This window comes from Furipterus horrens, unplaced genomic scaffold, assembly GCF_987537825.1.
Source record: "Furipterus horrens unplaced genomic scaffold, mFurHor1.1.pri manual_scaffold_11, whole genome shotgun sequence".
Taxonomy (NCBI): domain Eukaryota; kingdom Metazoa; phylum Chordata; class Mammalia; order Chiroptera; family Furipteridae; genus Furipterus; species Furipterus horrens.
Genome location: NW_028327181.1, coordinates 98,478,527 through 98,498,626, shown reverse-complemented (window position 1 = coordinate 98,498,626; position 20,100 = coordinate 98,478,527). Strand labels below are relative to the sequence as shown.

At 63.6% G+C, this 20,100-nt stretch overlaps 1 protein-coding gene across 1 annotated transcript; it reads right to left on the bottom strand.

Annotated features, from left to right (window-relative positions):
- Window positions 1-202: 202 nt before the first annotated feature.
- Window positions 203-16,617, bottom strand: EVPL (envoplakin). The gene is made up of 22 exons (XM_090290558.1): window positions 16,368-16,617; window positions 13,554-13,653; window positions 13,068-13,222; window positions 12,839-12,965; window positions 11,963-12,088; window positions 11,737-11,775; window positions 11,471-11,632; window positions 11,266-11,373; window positions 11,013-11,108; window positions 9,877-10,002; window positions 9,311-9,457; window positions 8,941-9,095; window positions 8,699-8,796; window positions 8,245-8,417; window positions 6,628-6,806; window positions 6,402-6,540; window positions 6,101-6,294; window positions 5,616-5,766; window positions 4,868-4,951; window positions 4,649-4,759; window positions 4,467-4,559; window positions 203-3,889 (listed from the first exon to the last, which is right to left on the bottom strand). Exons 1-22 carry the CDS (start codon window positions 16,463-16,465, stop codon window positions 449-451), a joined length of 6,102 nt encoding a protein of 2,033 aa, XP_090146684.1. The 5' UTR covers window positions 16,466-16,617; the 3' UTR covers window positions 203-448.
- Between the last annotated feature and the right edge of the window lie 3,483 nt (window positions 16,618-20,100).

Genomic DNA, 20,100 nt, shown 5'->3' with positions numbered 1-20,100 from the left:
TCCCATTTTTCTTTCGGGGGTACGCCAGGGACTTGCCAGTCCATGATCTCCTTCCAGGACCTGCCAGCATTTCCCCCCTAGAGTCACAGGGGCCTCCCTCCTGAGAGCTTCCCACGAGGCCCAGTGGGCACGTTCCCACCCCACCTGGGAAGTGGGGTCCCTGGTGCTCGCACCCCAAACAAATTCACTCTGCGCCCCCAAATGAGAACAAGACGCTGGGAGAATGCGTTTATTGGAAGCACTGGGATGGGGAGGAACAGGTCTGCTAGTCTCTGGGTCTGGGGTTGGATTGCACAGCAAAGTTGGGGGGGGCCAACACCGTGAATGCAGAGTAATAGGACAGGGAGGAGACAGGAGAAGACCCGTACCCCGGATTAGGCTGCTCTGGGGTGAGGGGTGCGTGCATCCGACCCTCCCCCTCACATAGACTCCCGTGACCTAACCCCTGTCAGCGTGGCGCACATGGCACGGTGGGGGAGGCTGAGCGGAAGCAGCGGTACCCCTCCAGCGCGGCTGGGAGGAGCAGCAGACCACTCAGGGGGTCTTTCCGGCAGCGCCCCATGGCCTCCTTGTAGCTCAGCCGCTCCTTGGAGATGGGGTCTGTCAGATCCTTCTCATAGCTGGTCTCATCCTGCAGGAGCTGGGCCAGCTCTTCGCTGATCATCCCGGAGTGCACGGCCTGTGGAACTGGGATGCGGCCTGTCCTCTTGGGGTCGATGAGGCCCCCGGTCAGGTGCTGCACCAGCAGGTGTGGGAACACGCTCTCCCGGGGCATCCAGCCCTTCTGCACGGCCTCGCCCACCGATAGCCTCTTCTTGGTGATGGGGTCCTCGATGCCAGTGAAGGCCTTCTGGGCATTGAGCAGCCTCTGCGTGGAGGTGTTCTCAATCAGCCCCCTCTCCATGGCCTTGTGCACGGAGTAGCGCTCCCGGCTGAGGAGGTCCACGATGCCTCCCGTGGCTGCCTGGGCCTCCAGCAGCTTCTGCCCGGTGATGGGGTCCAGCATATCCTTGGCCATGGCCGTCTTGATGGTGCACTTGTTGTCTGTGGTTGTGTCGTAGACCCCGGCGATGGGGAAGCTGTCATCACCCAGCCCCAGGCAGAAGCCGGGAGAGAAGAAGCAGGGGCCCTGGGGGGCTGGAGAGGTGGCCGGGGACTTGGTGATGATGGAGCCGATGGAGAGTGAGGCACAGGGCCTGGTCTCCCCGGCCACGAGCAGGGCGAACTCAGAGATGGGGAGGTGCCCGTCCTTGTAGAGGTGGTACTCCTCCTTGGAGATGCGCCGGCAGCGCAGGGCGGCCTCGATGGAGTACTGCTTCCCGCTCTTGCGATCCAAGAGCACTGACTCCTCCCCACAGGGCCCTGAGGTGGTGACCTCCTCCCAGTCACACTCGAGTTCCTGCAGCTGGAGGTACTGGCCTCGATCAATGATGCCCCTCTTGTAGGCCTCATACGGGGACATGTCCTTCCCTGTCTCGGGTTCCAAGATAGAGATCTTGGTGGACAGGTTGGTTTCTCGCGTCTGGGTCTCCTGGTTGAGCTCCTCCCGGCTCACTTTGGTGTGCAGATCCCGGAGAGCCCTCTCCTTCTTGTAGATCCGATCCTTCTCCTGGAGGATGGCCGCCCTGAGCTGTGAGAGCTCCTGGCCCTGCTGGGTGGCCTTCTGCCGCTCGCTCTCCGTCTTCTGGCTGAGCAGCTTCGACTCCTCCTGCAGCTGCAGCACCTTCTGCTGCTTCTGCCTCTCCAGCTCCCGCAGCCCCTGCTGCAGCCGCCTGCACTCCTGGCTCCCCTGGTCCCGGGCCTTCTGGAGCTCGGCCTCCTCCCGGGCCCAGGTCCTGCTCAGCGCTTCGGCCCTGTCGATCCGCTCCCGGAGGCGCTGCACCCCCTCCTCCCGGCCCTTCCGGCCCGCGCGCTCCCTACTGAGCAGCTCCCACACCCGGGCCCGCTCGCTCTCGAGCACCCGGTCTTTCTCCACCCTGATCACTTCCTTGTAGATCGTCTTCTCTTGTGATTTGGTTTTCTGGAGGATGTCAATCTGGACCTGCAGGTTCTTGCACTCGCGATGCAGCTCTGCCGCCTGGGCCTTCTCCTGGCCCAGGGCCTGCCGCAGAGCTTCCGTGGACTTCTCCAGCTCCGGGTCCTTCTCCAGCTTGACCACCTCCTCCGTGATGATCTTCTCCTGCACGGCCGGCGGCCGCTTCTCAAGCTCCTGGATCCGCAGCGTCAGCTGCCGCAGCTCCTTCTCCACAGCCAGCTTCTTGTCCCGGTCCTCCTGGAAGCTGAGCCGGCCCTCCTGCTCCTCCACGCTGGCCAGCAGCTGCTGCACCTCCCGCTCCAGCTGCCGCCGCCGGCCCGCCTCCTCGTCCAGGCTCTGGCTCAGCTGTCTGTGCTCCTCGTGGAGCTTCGGGTCCTTCTGGGTGAGCACCACCTCCTGCACCACCACCTTCTCCTCGGGCCGCCGCCTCTCCAGCAGCAGGTACTTGTTCTGCAGCTCGGAGACCAGGTCCTCGGTGGCCCGCCGCTTCTGGGCCGCCTCGCGCACCTCCTGGCGGAGCCGCTCGGCCTCCTTCTCCAGGACAGGGTCCTTCTCGTGGCGTACCACCTCCTTGCTCACCGTCTTGATCTCCACCTTGGCCCGCTCCCGCTTCCACTCGTCACGCTCGCCCTGCAGCCGGATGCGCTGCTCCTGGGCCCGCCCGCTCTTGTTGACCAGCTCGTTGAGCTGAGCCTTGAGGCGGTCGATCTCCCGCAGCACCTCCGGGTTCCTCTCGTGCTTGACCACTTCCTGCGTCACCTCCTTGTACTCCACCGTGGGCTTCTGGGCCCGCAGGACCGCCAGGTCGGGCAGCAGCCTCTCCACCTCCTTCTCCACGCTGCTCCTCCGGCTGCCCGTCGCCTGCAGCTCGGCCCGGAGCCGCGCGATCTCCCGCTGCGTCTCTGGATCCACCTGGAAGGTCTCGTGGACGCGCTCCTGCAGCTCCACCTTGGGCTTCTGCTTCTCCACCGCGCGGTACTTGGCCTGCAGCTCCTTCAGCTCCTTGGCCAGCATCGCATTCTTACTCCTCTCCCCCTCAAGGAGGCTCCGGAGCCTGGACGCCTCCTCGGCGAGACCTGGGTCCTGCTCCACCTTCTTCGCCTCCTTCACGATCACCTTGGGCTGCACAGCGCTGATTTCCTGCTCCAGGCCTTCGATGCGAGCCTGCAGCCTGGCCACGGCCTCGTCTGCCCTCTTCCTCTGCGCGGCATCCTCCTCAACCTGCAGCCTCAGCGCCCGGGCGGCTTTGACCATTTCCAGGTCCTTCTCCACCTTCACCACCTCTTTCACCACGACCCGCTCCTTCACATTTGCCTCCTTCTGCTCAAGGGCCAGCAGCTCCTTCTTCAGCTCCTCCAGCCGGACCGCGACGGCCGTGTTCTCTTCCCGCAGGTGCTGGATCTCCCTGCTGAGCTGGGCCGCCTGGCTGTCCAGACTGGGGTCCTTCTCTACCTGGGTCACCTCCTTGGTCAGCAGGTGAGGCTGCATGGCCTTCCTCTTGCTCTCCAGCTGGACAACCTTCTGGGCCGCCACCTCCAGCTCTGCCTGCAGGCCGGCCCGCCTTTGGCCCTCGTCCTCCACCTGGGACTTCACCCTGGACAGGCTGCTCTCCAGCTGGGGGTCCCGGTAAAACTCCACCACTTCCTTCTCCTCCAGCCTCTCCAAGGGCCGCTGGGTCTTCAGCCGCAGCAGCTGGCTCCTCTGCTTCTCCAGCTCACTCTGCACCTGGGCCACCCGTTTTCTCTCCTCCTCCAGCTGGGCCTTCAGGGCCTCTGACTCCCTTCCTGCTGGGGCTGGGCTCTCAGACCCCTGCTGTGCGCCGTGGGTCACCTGGATGTCCTCACTGAGCTCCTTCTGCAGAGTGAGAGGAAGAAGGGGAGAGCACTGGGGAGGGGCGGAAGCAAGAGCCCCATTCCTCCTCCCGCTTGCGATCAGAGACCCCTCCCTGCTTCCTGAGACCTCCTTCCCAGTAGGTTCTGGGAGGTGGAGGAGACCGGAGACGCTTGGTCGCAGGACTCTGAGAGGACCTGTTAATCCCACGACGTTAGAATACAAAGTGGGGTTCAGGCCAAGTCCACACAGGAGCGCGCAAACAGGACAGGCGTTGCCTTCCAGCCTTCCCCCCTTCCGCTCCACTCGGCTCCCAGATGGGCCCAACGCCCCTGGGGATGCTGGAGGACTCCTCTGGGAAGCAAAAGCTGGCAAGTCCCTTGGCCAGTCACCAAGAGTCATGGAGAGCTTCTGGCTCCCGGTCTCCCGGGGAGGACGGCTGCTGGGTCCTACGGCTGAAGACTTAATGGGGACTTTTCTCCTGTCCCCACCAGGGGACTGCCCGGTGACTAAGCTGTGGGCCCCGGGTTATAGGACTGCAGGGGGTGGGTGAAGGGAAGGAAAACGGCCAGGTCAGGACTGGAGTGCGCACCCCCCGTACCTTCTCCAGCACCTTCCTGGCGAACTCCAGCTGGTGCAGCTGCTGCTGGTGCACAGCTGCCGCCTCCGTGAAGGCTCCCGTCAACTGCTTCTCCTGCAGAGGCCAGAGCGGGGCGCGGGACGGCAGGGTCAGCTCCCACCTCGGAGGCGACCGAGCTGGTGCCCTGCTGGGTCCCGTCTCACCTGGGCCTGGATGCTCTCCTGCAGGGGAGTCACTCGAGGTCTCTTGGGGGCCGACCCTGCCTGGGTGGGCTCCAGGGAGCAGCGGTAGGTGTCTGCCTGCAGCTCATAGTCCTGAGCAGGGAGGGAAGGACAGCAGGCTGTGATCAGTGAGGGGGAGCGGAACGGGCGGGGGGGGGGGGGCGAGAGGATAGAGGGAGCAGCTGGAGCGAGACCGCTCACCTGGAGGGCCTCCTGCAGGTCCTGAGAGAGGCGGGACGCTGTGGCCTTGTCCCGCTCCCGGCCCTGGATGTCCCGCAGCAGCCTCTGCCCAGGGACAGTGAGAGTCAGGGGTTCAGCCCACACAACTCACCCCTCACAGCTGCCAGCAGGGCCCCAGGCGGGGGCAGGAAGGGTTCTGTGGGAAACTGCCCCTTCCCTCCCCTGACCCTTCGTGGCCTCGGCTTGGGACGTTTCACCCTCTCTACCCGGCCACCCTATCTGTTCCGCAGGCCTCAGCTTAGACGCCGGTTCCTTCCGGACCGCTTGCCCTGACCCCACACGTGTCCTGCTGTGGGCTCCCACGGCTCTCTGGCTTCTCCACCAAGCGCTTATCAACCTCATGGCCCGTGACACGCTGGTCTCCCGCCAGCCCGAGCTGCCTGAGGACTGGCACGGACGCGGTGGCGGGCACAGGAGGAGTCGGCACTGCCAGGAGCAGCTGACCTGCTGCCCACGTCAGACCGGACAGCGCTCGCTGTTTGTGGGAGCCACGTGCAGCGGTTGGGCTGGGGGTGGGGGTGGTGATGCCCCAGGGCCTCTGTGGTCTGAGCCGTGAGGGTTTCTAGAACACCGGCCACTAGGGGGCCCCTGGCGCCCAGGCGGCTCTCCCTATGGGAGAGGCTGGCAGGGAGGTGGATGTGGCTGCAGGCCCCAGCTCTGGGCAGGGGTGTGACCTGCCCCCAGGTCGCCTGTATCCCCAGCCTCTCACCTTCTGTGCCTGCAGCTTGTAGGAGACCTGGCTGGGCCCGTCGCTGGGCCGCACCTGGTTGCGGGGCAGGTGCTCCAGCCAGGAGCTCAGGTTGTCCCTGCAGTTCTTCAGCTGCTGGTAGGTGAGGCCGGCGTCCTGCAGCATCTTCTCCCTGCGCGGGGATGAGCCCGGAGCAGAGGTGAGAGCCGCCCTCTGCGGACAGCGAGGGGTGCACAGAGGGGCTGCTGGGCGCCTTCCGCGCGGGGAGAGGTCAGGAGGCCGGAGTGACCACCACGCTGACCCTCCAACTGTGGCCCTACGCTGGGGCAGGGCATTCGCAGACAGCCCGACAGGCTCTGCCAGGCACCCCCCAGGTGTGTGTGTGGGGGTGCTGCTCTTACCCCACTGCAGAGGCGAGGAAACTGTCCAAGATCACACAGAGAGGTGAAGCCACCCGTCCAGGTCACACGGGGGCGCGCCCGAGCCCCGGCGGCCCCACCACTCACCGCAGGTCCAGCTGGTCCCCCGCCGCGTGGTAGCGGTCCGTGAGGGCCCGCACGCGGCGCTGCTGGCCCGGCAGGTCCTGGCAGAACTCGCGGACGTTGTTCCGCAGCGCGCTGCACGCGTGCTCGGTGGCCTTCAGCTCGCGGTGCAGCCCCAGCACGCAGGCCTGGCGCCCCAGCAGCTCCCTGCGCTGGCGCTGGGGGAGGAGGGGCACCCGCGTGAGATGCCACGGGGAGCCCCCCGGCCCCTGGAAGTGTGTGCAGGCTGTGACCCCTCCCTCCAGGAGACGGCCTGGCCCCTCACCTGCAGCTGGCTGACCCTCTCCTGCAGGGCGCCTGGGCCAGCGGGGAGGGGCACCTCCTGGGCCAGCGTGGACTCGAAGCCTTGGATGACTCTGTCCGCATCCTGGATCTGCCGCTCCAGACCCAGGGCAGCCTTGGCTCTGCCGGAGGGGAGGCCCTGGTCAGTCGCCCCCGTGGCCACACCTCTGCTGCCCGGCCCAACCCTCCCCTGACCCCGGAGCACTCACTTCTCCCCGTAGAGGTTGCAGAGGACCTGCACGTCACTGTACTTGTTCTTGACATTGTTGAGGGCCACAGGCAGGTGCAGGGCAGCCGGGCCCATGGGCCGCACTGACAGGAATGCCTCACACTCCTTCTGGGCAGCCTCCTTCTCTGCTCCCAGGCTTTGCAGCTGCTGGGCTGTGCCCTGAGGGGGCGCAGGGGTGAGGGGTCTGTTCTCTGGGCAGGTGCGTTTCCCGCAGCCCTCCTGCCAGGTCGGCCTAACCCCGCCCACAAGCCCGAGAGTGTGGTGGGTATGTGCTCATCTGGGAACAGTCCTGGTCCTGCTACTCCCCGTGTGGGTGACCATGGCAGGTGGGCCTCTCTGACCCTCAGTCTCCTCCTCTACAAATGATTGATGGAAGAATAAAACGGCGCCGTGAGTCAGTTCAGCAGCACCAGCCACACAGCTGCCCATTGTTGTCTTCATGTCACTGTCCTCACGAACCCTCAGCCCTTGCCCCATCGCTGAGGGTCAGGCAGCAAAGCCCTCTCTGTCCACTCAAGGTTTTTTGTTCATTCTTTTGTCAGCGCCCCATTCACCCGTTCCACACGTCATAGGTGCTAACACTGTGCCATGCCCTGCCCTCTTCCAGTCTGACGGGGCTTCCAGTGGACCCCCCACAACCCCAATGTGGTGGAGACTGTGATTTCAACACCCAAGGACCTATTTGGGGACCACCTGGGCAGTGTAACCAATGCTGTAACCAGGGTCTGAAGGCCCAGACCTCTGTCAGATCGAGAGTGTCCCCTGGGGTTGGCAGAAGTGTCTGTTGAGACGGCATTAGGCACAGTGCTGCCTTCGGTCCTGCTCCCTCTCCAACCCCACAGGGAGCACCCATGAGACGCCCGACTAAACGCCCTGCACGCGCACCCCTGCCGCAGAGCAAGCCCCCGGACCCAGGCCCGGCCCGCAGCACCCGGACCCCTCCCGCCCCACCACCCTCTGGCCCAGCGGCAGGGCCCACTCCCGACACCTGCGGTGCATCGGGCAGCGAAGGCCCCGAGCTGCACAAAGTGGGCGACGTGACCCCAGCTCTAGAAAACCAAACCCGATCACTATGTTTGAGTGGCCACTGGCTTGGAAGACTATGACCCAGGGGTGAGGAAGGGACCCTTCACTGTCGCACCTCAGGGTGCTTTTGTTTACACGCTCTGCCCTCTCCAGGGAGGCGCCCCCACCCCTGCTCTCTCCACGCCATGCCCAGCCTCCCAGGAGAAATCACCCCAAAGATGCCCCAGGCTTCCTTGCTGCCTCCGCTGCCTTCACCTCCTGGGTGCAGGTCACAGGGCGTTCGCTTTGGGCCTTGCTCCTCTAGAGCCTCCCGGGCCTCACTACACTGTTCTCTAGACAACCAGCGGCGCTGGGTACTATGGTACCTGTTCTCAGGGATGAGGAAACCAAAGCCCAGAGAGGGGACGTGAATGACCTAAGGTCACAGAGACGGTCAGCAGAGGAGCCAGGACAGGACCCAGTCTGCGTGAGCCCTGGGCTGTGCATTCCCTTCCTCACCTCGGGTCCCTGCGGCTGTCCCCCCACCCTGAGCAGGGGCCACCCCTTACCCCAGCTGCCCTCGCCCGCCCACCTTGTGGCTTTGGATGCGGCCCTCCAGGTCCTGCAGGGGGGCGGTGCGGCTCAGCGGGGCCCGCACCCAGGTCAGCACCTGCCTCTCTATCCGCCCCAGGTCCCCGTCCAGCCGCGTCATCTGCGCCAGGAGCTCCTGCGCCTGCAGGTCAGCTGTGGCTGAGCCGGTCGGAACTGGGGGCGCAGGGTGTCTGAGGGTCCGGGGCTGACCTTGCACAGCCCATCTGCCTCAGGAGCTCATCCCGTGTGGGGTAGGGTGGGAGGGGGTGGGCAGGGCCCAACTGAGGGAGGGACAGCCCCAGGGACCTGCCCACCCAGGAGATGGAATCCCCAGAGCAGATGTCCCTAACCGAGGTCCACCCTTGCCCATCCCAGCCCCTCAGCAGTGGCCAAAGGAGGAGTGCATTCCCTCTATCCCCACAAGGCTGCCCCCACACCCCGGCCGGCCCCGGTACCCTGCTGGCCGGGCTGCAAGGGCTCTGTGACGCTGGCCTTCAGGCGGCTCTGGACTGTGGCCAGTTTCTTCTTCAGGGCCTGCAGCTCCAAGGCCAGCCTGGGTGCAGGACACCAGAGAAGGATGGCCCGCCTTCCTCCTCCTCCCCCCAACCCACACAGACACCGGTCCAGGCAGAGACCAGGCGACAGCCTCCAACCCCGCAGCCCGCCCCCGCCCCTGAGTTTCCCCAGGCAGACCCACATGGAGGCCCTGGCGACGGCTTCAGGGTCTGGAGCTGGGATGCAGAAGCAGGCGGCTGGGGCGCGCTTGGTCTCCCCACCGGGGCCCTGCACGACCCAGGTGTGCGGGTCGCTGTTGTCCACCAGTGTGTGCCGCTCACCCCGCAGCAGCTGCACCTGGGGCGGCGGGACAGGCCACGTGGGCTCAGGGGCAGGGGCCGGAGAAGGAACCAAAGCCAAGATGGGGCAGCGGCTGGGGACAGGAGGTGGGGCAGGGGTAGGGACAGGGACAGGCCAGAGGCAGGGCAGCGCTTGGAGAGGACGGGGGCTGGCAGGTGGTGGGGGAATGGGCAGGAGTGGGGCAGGGACGGGGCAGAGGGCTGAGCCTGTACTTCTCCCGTGTCCCAGTCACAAAGGCTGTCCACGTGCAGAGGCTGCTGGGGCCGGTTCCTGCGTTGTGGCAAAGGGGCCACCTCCTGGCTCCGCCGCTGCAGGTTCCCGATGGTCTTCTCGGCCACAGCCAGCTTCTTCTCCTCTGCCTGTGGGTTCCCAGGCATGGGGGGCTCAGGCCAGGCCGGCCCCATACCCAGCCCCTCAAATAGAGCCAGGGACCTGGCCTTCATGAAGGTGGTCTCTTGGTCAGCAAAGTAAAATGAGCCCCTCCCTGGGGTCCCAGGATCCTGGGAGCTGCTGGATAGGGTGGGTGGGGGCTGCCCGGAATCATCCAGGCCTCCAGAGTAGGGGCTGAAAGGGGCTCAGAACAATCCTGGAGGTCACATTACAGGTGAGGAAACAGATCCAGGGAGGGGACGAGCTTGCTGGTAACAGGCTAGCCCCCTCCTGCCCCCCAGGCCAGGTCTCGGGCAGGACCAGGTACCTGGGAGGGGTGAGGCCCAGACACATGGGCGGGCCCCATTCCCAGGAGTGGGGTGCAGGGGGCCAGGTGGGGCCTTCTCACCTCCAGCTGTAGTAGCAGCTCTGTGGAGGCACCAGGGGTCCCCCCAGGGGCAGGGTCACACTGGGTATCCAGGGTGGCGTTGAGCTTTGCCAGGGTCTGGCTGACGGAGTCGGCCTCTTCCTGGAACTGAGGTTGGTGGGTGGTAAAGTGCAGAGCCCAGGGCACCCCACTGCCCACCAACCCGGCAAAGCTGCTGAATGCCAACTGGCTAACCCCAAACTGCCACCTGCCCCCACACCGCTGGCCTTTGTGCCCGGGCAGCGGGCCTCTTAGCTGGAGTGCTCTGCAGACAGGGCCTGCTTGCTTCGCCGAACTGAGTTTCCTCTAGAGCTACAAACGCGCTGGCTCTGTCCTTCCCGCACAGGCGAGGCCCCCGCCTCTGCCGCGCGCACCTGGCCTGGCGGGCTGGGCCCGGGCCGGGCCCGGGGTGCCAGCTGGGGGTGGGCATTAAAGAAACATCCCACGGCCGGGTGATGTTACGGAATTCGTGCTGTGGGCGCGATATGGTATCGTGGTTGTACAGAAAAAGAAACAGGAGGAAAAGACTCCTTGGCTTTTGTCTCTCTCAAAATATATGAAACATTTTGGGTAAATATTACCAAAAAATAAAAGTGGGATAACGGTAATAGAAAAAGCGATAAATAATTATTTTTTACATTATCCCCCAAAAAGTCCCTGTTGGATATTATATCAATGTTTCTCAACACTTCCTATTATTGTCTTTTCTAAGGAGGTATTTTGGACCTTTTTTCCCTAATTTCCCCTCCACCTCCATGACATGCCAACGCCACGCCAACACCATGGGTGTGTGTATGTTCTCCGCATGTGTATCTGCGGTCTACGCTCACAGCGCCGAGCACTTTTTCATTCATAAGAACCAGCTTTCACTCCCTTGGGAGCGATATCTCTCTGTTGAGAATGTAGGTGTGACATTCCTTTCCCACGGGGACCTCGGACCTCGTCAAAGAGACACACCTCTGTCATTTTTATGAGTTGCCTTGTCTCCCACAACGAGAGTGCGTCCTCTGGTGTCATCCAGCTGGGGCCCTGGTGGCCGCGCCCCCTCCCTGCCCCTGCCTCAGCCCTGTCCCCAGCCCCCAGTCCTCTACCCCGGGACCCACAGCCCGCAGGCTCACCCGGCGGTAACCCTCCACGTGCTGCAGGTGGGTCTCCTGGCAGATGCACAGGTTCAGGAAGTTCTGCCACTCCATCTTGAGGGCCTCCTGGTGGACCTGGGTGCAGCAGCAGGGAGCCCTCACACCCTGGTCCTTGCCCCCACTCGGCCGGCCCTGCCCTCTGTCCCCAACCGGGGCCCTGTCTCCCTCTCCCTCTCCCCAGCCTCCCCGGGAAACCCTCGATCAAAGCGGCGGGTCCCCGAGGCCTCGGCACCTGGATCGGCCCCACAGCCGGGTGGCCGAGCTCCACCATGCGCTCCCCGTCGTCCTCCAGCTGGTTCACGCACTGCTCCTGGCTCAGCAGCTCCTGCTCCTTGAAGTGCTGGAGGGGGGCAGAGGGGTGGGGGGCAGTCGGAAGCAGGCAGTGAGGACGAGGAGGCCCTTGGTGCCCCCGCCCGCCCCGCTGTCCCCCTGCTCACCTCGTACTCCCGCCGCACGCCCACGGGGTCCGCCATGAGGTCGCTCCAGTCCTGCCGCAGGACGCGCTGCTGCTGCTGGGCCAGGGCGCTCAGCTGGCGCGTGCAGCCCTGCAGGTGTGTGTACAGGCTCCCCAGGCTCTGCCCACGCCACGAGGCCGCCTTCTGTGCTCGGCGGGAGGAGGGGGAGCGGGAGGCACCGTCAGGCTGCACCCACAGCCGGGCAGCCCTGCTCCCACACCGCCAGCCTGGCCCTTCCTCCTGCTCACCAGCAAGTCCCGGTATTGGCTCCGGATGGTGTTCGCGTCCTGCCTCAACCAAGGGGGAGAAAACACAGGTCCCGTGAGTTGCGGGTGCTGGGGAGACCACACCGCATGCGCTGGGCCAGCTGGGGCCCCTTCTCGGTCCCTCGCCCCGGGAGCCAGCAGGCCCGGCTCAGGCTCTGAGGGGAGCAGAGCGGGCTGGGGCTGGGACGCGTGCAGGAGGCTCACCCACCGGCCCCACGAGGCTCCGCAGCTGCTGCCCATATGAGTCGATCTCCTTCTGCAGGATGTTGTGCTCGGCAATCTGCTGCTCCAGCTCTGCCATGCCCGGCCCGTACTGACCCTCGCGGACCTGCTTCTGCAGAAGAGCCGGCCGCTCAGCCCCGCCCTGGCGCCGGGGGCAGGAGCCTCCCTCGCCCTGCCCACGTCCCTGCATCCCCACATCCCCATCAGCAGGAGTGGGGCTGCTCATCTGGGCAGAGGGTGGACAAGCCAGGAGGATATCCTGGGTGAATGGCAGCTCCCCCTGGGGGACATGCCATCCTCCAGTGGCCATAGCTGAGGCCCTGGCATCAGCATTACTGCGGCCCCTGAATCCCACTGGTCCCCAGGGATTTGGCTCTCAATCTGAAAAATCTCCTGCCCTGCCTCCTGGCCTGAAGCTCAGCACCGCCTGCCTGCACACCTCCAGCCGTTCTCCGGGAGCCTGGGCATGCCCTGCTCTGCCCATGGCCTCCCCACTGTCCCTTCACGGCACCCCTTTGGTGTGGCATTAAAGCACAATTCTTCACTTGGGGTGAGGGTTCAGCGTGCCCATGACCTGGTCTGGCCGGCCTGCCCAGAGAATCCCAGGCGTCCTCCGGCAGGAGCCTCAGCACCCTCTCCTCCCACTTGACCCCAACCCAGCCAAGCCTTTCCCCCTCCCTGAGGCCTCTGAGCCCCCCCTTGCAGGAAGCCTTCCCTGACTGCACTGTCTCCTCACTCTCTCCCTTTCAGACTCCGAACCGCCTCCAGGGCCAAGCATGTGGTCAGGCCCCTGATGACACTCTACTGCTCTGATTCCTTCTGGGTGTGACTTCCAGCGCCTTGAGGCGTCTCCGACACTGACCTGCTTCTGCTCCAGCACCCGCACCCAGTCGACCCTGGGCCCCACGTTCGAAGGCAGCACCATCGTCTCGTACAGGGCACGGTACTCGGCACACTCCTGGGTCACCCGCTCGTGCAGCTGCTTGATGCTGCCAGGGAGGTGGCCAGCGGGTCAGGGCTGAGCTGGGGCTCCTCCGGGACCCCCGCCGCCTCGGTTTCTGAGCCCAGCCCCCTGCCGCCACCCCACTCACTCCTTCTCGATCTCTTCGGCCTGTGGGTGCTTGAGCCGCCGAGCCTTGTCCACGTCCAGGAAGAGGTCCTTCAGCAATACCTCGGCCTCCTTCAGGCTGCGACCCACCTCCTGCCGGTGCTGCAGGGCCTGGCCCTGCCCACTGTGCAGCTGGTCCTGTGAGCAGGGGACAGCACCCTCGCCGGCCGGCCCTGCCCGAGCCCCGCCAGGAGCCCCGCAGCCCACAGCGGCAGAGGGACAGGCCCAGGGCATCAGCAGGCGAGCTCAAGGACACAGGCGAGGCCTCGGCCCCCCTCGAGCCCCTTTGACTCCCCAAGTTAGAAGCTCAGCAGAGAAGTGCTGAGCCCTCTTTTCCACTGTGCTTGGGAAGTGGCCGGTGAAGAACAAAGGTCGTCTGTCCCGTCTTCACCATGACCAGTGGCCATGCCAAGGCACGACAGTGGGCCTCCCATGCCCCCTGTCCTGCTATCCACCCCCCAGGCCTCACCTGCTGCAGCCTCTTCTGGGTCTCCAAGATGTCCCTCTCCACCTGGTCGGCACTGGCCTGCATGCGGGAGATGAGCAGGGCCAGCTCCTGGGTGGCAGCTCTTTTGGGTGGTAGGGACAGAGGACAGGATGGTTGGCAAAGGTCCCTCTGCTCCCTTTGGGCAGAAGTCTGCCCACCCAGCTGGGGTCCCCTTCCCCCCAGCCCTACCCCTCCCTACAGCCAGGCCCATAGCCCTGGAAGGAGGAGTCTAAGACGTGGGCGCTCTGGCCTCCCCGTAGAAGGCTGAGATACTCTGCATGTGTCGGGGGAGGGATCAGAAAGTGAGGGTCCCAGGTATGCATGGCACTCTGAGGCAGCTGACCTCACTGTCCTGGCAGTGAGTTCCGGACTCCACCCAGCTCCCTGCCTGGCGGGCCAGCAGCCTAGGGAGTGAATCACAGCTCAACCGCTAATACCTGAGACAAGGGGGCTGGGCCTTGGGGAGGGGCAGTTGAACTGACTGGGGGCCGGGGAGCAGCAGCAGGCCCCCCCACCTTCCTGCCAGCCCAGCCCTGTCTCGCCCCACCCCCACTCCACCCCAGGCTTTGCCTGTGCCCAGGCTCTATCCAGAGGAGCCACATAGCATTGGGGCATGGGATTGCCAACAGATTTCCAGGGCACCCCAACATTTTCAGGATTTAGGGGTTCTGAACCCAAATTGGGACCCGACTTGCTCCAGGTCACAGACCCTGAGCCTGAACGGGATCCCCAGGATTCTCTTCCATGCGCTCATCAGCAGCCTCTACGGGGCGCCTGCTGTGTGCATGAGCGCACTCTCTGGGCCCAGAGGGTCAGGAAGACCTAAGCAAAGGAAGAGCAGTCCAGGCCTCAGGAGCACGGAGCTGGGCCTGGACCCAGGGATCGAAGGGCGGGACCCCAGGCCCAGGAGCCGCGCAGCGAAGACCCAGTCTGAAAGAACTCTGCCAGACAGTGTGAGTCTGAGCCTTCTCCATCACTGCTGCGGTGTGGCCTTGGGCAAGTTACCTAATCTCTCTGTGCCCGAGGTTCCCCACTTGTAAAGTGGGGCTTTAGTAATATCAGGCCCAGGCCAGTGTGACTCAGTTGGTTGGAGCCGTCATCCCATAAACTGAAAGGTTCCCGGTTCAATTCCCGGTCAGGGCACATGCCTAGGTTGCAGGTTCAGTCCCAGTTGGGGAACATACAAGAAGCAACTGATCGATGTTTATCACATGGATGTTTCTCTCCCTCTCTCTCTCCCTTCCTTTCCCCCTGTCTGAAGTCAATGAGCGTGTCGTTGGGTGAGGATCAAGAAAAAATTTGTTAAAGTCACATCTGCTTGCCTGTGTTTTCGTGTTAAGAGAACTAAGGCATCTGAAGCGTCCAGTACAGAGCCTGTGGAAGGGCGGCACCCAGGAAGTGTTAGGGTTTTTTAAAAAACATTTATTGACTGATGGACTTTAGAGAGAGAAGGGAGAGAGAAAGAAACGCTGATTCGTCGTTCTACTTGTTGATGCGTCATTGGCTGGCTTGTATGTGCCCTGATGGGGGACCAAACCCTCAACTTTGGCCTATCAGGGACGACGCTCCAACCAACCGAGTTACCCGGCCAGGGCTTCAGGGTCAGTTTTTATGCCACTAGGACGGAAGTGCCGTGAGGCAGGGACCTGTCCTGGCCCAGAATATGCAGTCTTGGCACACACGGCAGAGTGCAGTATATGCACGTTGAACAAGTGGATTACACGCGAGGGGGATGAGGAGTGCTCTTTGGGGGCTGCGGCCAGAGGACAGGGCCCTGTGGACAGAGAAGCCCCGGCCAGGACAGCGCTGCCCAGGAGGCTGCCTGGGGGTGGGGAGCAGAGTGGGGGTGTCCTGAGCCCCGGGAGGCCTTCTCCCCCCAGGAGGAGCACACTCCGCCCTGGGCAGGGCTCAGGAGCCCCAGCGACAGTCTTACATGCCGTCTTTCCTGTCCGCCCAGAAGCCCAGCCTCGGTTCCTTCACCCTGATCTCTATCGGGATAACAGGCTCTCTGGCTCCATTCTCATTTCCACACGCGGGACCCCTGGTGGCTGCCCCCGGGCTTGCCGAGGGGGCTGATGGCCAGTGAGCAGCAGGAATGTCAGCCACGGCTGTCCGCACAGCTTGGGGCTGTGGGGAGGCGGGCTGGGCCCTGTGGAGAGCTGCGTGGACCAGGGGAAGCTCTGAGGAGGTCTGAGGCCTGTGGGCCTTTCCTCTTTCCCCACAGCACCCTCTCCACACACCCACTCAGTGAAAGAATCACCCCGATTCTGACAAAACTCTCAAGGCCAAACAAACAACAAAAGGAAGAAAAAGAACAAAAACCCAAAAATAAACTCTCAATGCCCGCAGTGCGGTGAGAGTCCCTGGGGACAGTGGCACCCCACCCCCAGCTGCCCACCCTGTGCCCAGGCCCCAGGGGTCATCCCAGCCCCAGCAGAGCCTTGGGTGCAGAGCTGAGAACAGCAGCCAGGCACTCCAGTCTCCCGCCTCCGGGCAGGAGGCAGCTGCTCAGGCCCCTGTCCAGCAGGACTGCTGCAGAGCGGCCTGACTCCTAGCCACCGGCTGCTCCTAAACCACTGCCCCCCCAGAACGCAAGGAGCCCCAGGCCATCCCTGGCCTCCTGCCGGAACTGCAGCTCCGCCTGGGACCGGGAGAGAGCTGCGCCCCGGGCCCTTTTGCCTCTGGACACAGAACGCCAGCCCTGCGCTGGTCCTGGGCTCTGGCTGCACCTCCGGATGGCGGGAGCAGCTGGCTCCGGCACCGCCCCACCCGGCCCCGGCCCCCGGCCCCACTCACCGGCTGGGCTTGCTGGGGGAGCCCTTGGCCGGGGAGCCCTTGGGGGAGCCCTTGGGGGACCCCTTCCCCTGGGAGCCTTTGCTCAGCCCCTTGAACATGGTGGTGGAGGCAGGTGCTGGCTCAGGCTGGGCTCGGCGGGCAGCGGCGTGTGTCCTGGCTGGCGGCTCGGCTGGGCTCTGGCGAGGTGGGGTGGCTGGGAACCGGGAGGAGAGGCAGTTTCTGGGAGGCCCCTCTCTGCAGGTGAGGCCTGGCAGTTGCGCATGCACCCACACTCGCCCACGCTCACACCCGCTCCTGCACAACCAGTTTGGGAGGAAAGGGCAGAGCCCGAGGGCGGGGCGCCCGAGCCTGCCCGACTCCCGGAGAAGGTTTGGACTAGTCACACCCACAGGCTCAGAGGGAGCCAGCAGCGGTCACACCCAGCTGGGGAGGCAGCCGGGCGCAGGAGGGACAGGGTTCCTCACAGACAGACAGAGGCATGCACGCACGTGCAGGCCGGGGACAGGCCCGGCCTCAGAGCCTGAGCCTGGGTTAAAACCCCTCCAGCGGGGCGGCAGCAGGGCTGACAGGCGTGCCCAGCCCCATGGCTATCACCCCCCCACCCCCCCCCACCCCCGCAGCGGGCTGGAGGGCCCACGCTCTCCACTCACCACCAGGGCGTCCAGGTCTTTGCTCCGTGTTCTCTTCTGACATGATGGGGAAGCCAGGGGCATTCACCCCAGACGACTGGCACAAGGTACATTTTAAAAGTGGGCACCAACCCGCGGCTCCGCAGAGCTCCACCCGGCAGTCCCGCCGTGCCATCTTCCCGGCTGGCTCGGTGTCAGTTATCTGGCCTGCTCGTGGCTCTAGGGCCAGATGCAGTAGGACAGGCGTGACTGGGACCCTCAGAAGTCTCAGACTAACTCCAGAGGGGCAAGGATTCTCCTGGACCCCTCCCCCAAGGGCTCCCAGTGTTAGTCCTCAGGTGCTGCTGGCTGAGCCCCTGGGGACCCACTGTGCTTGAGTGTTCCTGCCTCCTGTGCCCTGGAAGTGGCCCCTGGTGGCTTTTCTCAAGTCAGATGGAGTGGCCGACCGTGGTGCCAGTTTATTGGACTTTTCCTCATGATGAGTCCCAGAAAGGTCATCTTGGTAGCTGCCTTCTTCTGAGGCAGCCCCCGACCCATTTCATGGGCCCAGCTCGAAAGGCATCTCTACAGCAGTGGTGGTCAGAGGGTTTGGGGGGGCAAGGGGTGGGAGGTGCCCCAGTGGGGCTGGAGCGCTGGGACATCCTGGCAGGCCTAGCTGAGGGCAGCAAACACCCAGAGAAGAGGGAAAGGTCCCAGCAGACTGGGGAGGCCAGGGACAGAGGCCTGAGACTGGCCACTTGCCCCGGTGGGACAGAAAAGGCCTGAGTCCCTTTTGGCTGCATCTCATGGACAAGCCACTGAATCTGAGCCCCAGAGAGGAAAGGGGACACTGGAGTCACCCGTCCTGGAGGGGCTGCTGACAGCAGCAGTGGGTGGAGCGGGAGGGCAGCGGGAAGGCAGACAGACTCTGTAGATCTGTTCCCACGGGGGCTGCGGCGGGGCGAGGGGGGAGGTGGGGCCCAGAGGCCACTCGGCCTCCGCCCCTGCCCCTCTCCCCTTTGCTCCTGGGTGACAATTTCCTTCTAACCACGAGTGTAGCACCCGGCAATCAACTGTTCTCAGAGAGGAGCCTTTTGTTTAAATGATTGCAGGGTCTCTCATCCCGACTGAGTCAGCACACACTTCCTTATCTCAGAGATTAGGCGACGCCCAGGGGAGCCAGAAGGGAGAGGCAGCCCCCGGCTCACTCCCTGTCCCACCTCCGCGGGGACTGCAGGCTCCTCCCTGGGAGGAGGTGATCACTGGCGGCAGAGCCCCTGGGGGAGATGATGTCCAGACCCCAGCCAGGAGAGGTCCCCTGAGCTGGGCGGGGGAGAGCGCTGCGGCCCCCTGGGACAGGGCACATGGTGGAAGACAGCCAGGCTGGGATGCAGCCTTTGCTCTTCGCCTCCTGTCTGCAGAAGCCCTCCTGGAATAAATGGGCGCCATGGGGGCCCTCATAGGCCCCAGAGATCGGGGCTAACTGATTCACTGCAAGAAAAATAAGAGCTGAATCCCTGGTGTGACTGTCTAATGCCCAAGACAATCGGAGCCCAGCTGAGGACAAGGGCCGCCCTGCCGCGGGCAGGGCAGCTGGGTCGGAGCCGGCGCTCCCCTCACCGAGGGATGCTCCTGCTCTGGTGGCAGCGTCCTGGCCCCCAAAGGACAAAGACAGACAGATGGTTTTAAATATGTGAGAAAAGAAACAAGAGCTGCTCCTCCAGAAGGCAGGGGTGGGCCTGGGTGGCCCCATGCAGCAGCCACGAGCCCTGTGGGGTTCTTGAGGACATGAATGTGGCCGGTGCAAATCGAAATGTGCCGTGAGGGTAAGCTCCGCGCAGTAAGAAGAAAGGATGTAAAGTATCTCCATAACGTATATTGATTACATGTCAAAATTATAGTGTGGATAGACAGTTAAATGGAATGTATTTTTAAAAATTAATTTTGGGGGGGAAATGGGATAACTGTAATAGAATAACAATAAAATTTTTTTAAAAGACCAAAAAAATAAATGAATAAAAATTAATTTCGCCCATTGCTTTTTTACTTTTTTGATGCAGCTATTAGAAATGCTAGCACTCAAATGTGGCTTGTGTTTGTGGCTCACGGTATAGTTCTGTCAAACAGCTTTGACCTAGAAGCTGGCAGGGGCCCCAGCTCAAAGCCTTCCTAGGCCTCGCCCCTGCCCCGTCTCCTCCTTCTGAACCAGGCAGGAAGCCCAGACCTGGCTTCTTGTCCTGCCCCAAGGCCTTCCGCTCGCGTGGCATTTGCTTCCTCTGTGGACTGAGAGGTTTTTCTTTCTTTTCTTTATTTTATTTTATTTATTTATTTTTAGAGAGAGGTGAAGGGAGGGGGAAGGAGGGAGAGAAACGTTAACCAGCTGCCTCTCTCACATCCTCAACTGGGGACCTGGCCCGCAACCCAGGCCTGTGCCTTGACTGGGGATCGAACCGGCGACCTTTCAGTTCGCAGGCTGGCACCCAATCCACTGAGCCACACTAGCCCGGGCCTGGACGAGGGGTTTGAGATCACCGGATCCCAAGTCTCCCCCCAGCACTATGCAGCTGTGGCGTGAAGTAGCAGCTTCGCCCTCCTGTTCCCTGGCCTGGAGCTCCCGGGCAGGCCGAGAGGGGCTGCTTACGCCTCCCGCGGCCTGAGGCTGGAGCAGGCGGGCTTCCAGCTCCGAAGCTGCCTCGCACGCACGCACGCACGCACGCACACAGCTAGGCAACAGGGCGGCAGCTTGGATGGGGCTCTGGGGCTTAAGCTACCCACTCTCTCTTCCAGCTCACGGGGCCCCCGCGGGAGGGCACTCTCCTCCCTGCTGAAGCAATGGGGTCAACTGCCAGGCTGCCCGTGAGCTCTTGTCGGGACAAGCTTTGCCATCTCAGGCAACTGCCCTCTGTTTATACAAAAGCTCTGCCACCGGACCCTTGGGTCCGAGCTGGCTGATAACTTACCTTCCTTGGCTCACTGAGGAGTGAAGGTCCCTCCACCAGCTGGGATGAGAGGGGACAAGGGCTGCTGGGAATGGGGTCAGGAGATGAACCTGCTTTTGTCCACAGGTGCCCGGGGGAGGCAGAGGCCACAGCCCCAGGAATCCACAGAGCGATCTGGAGGAAGCT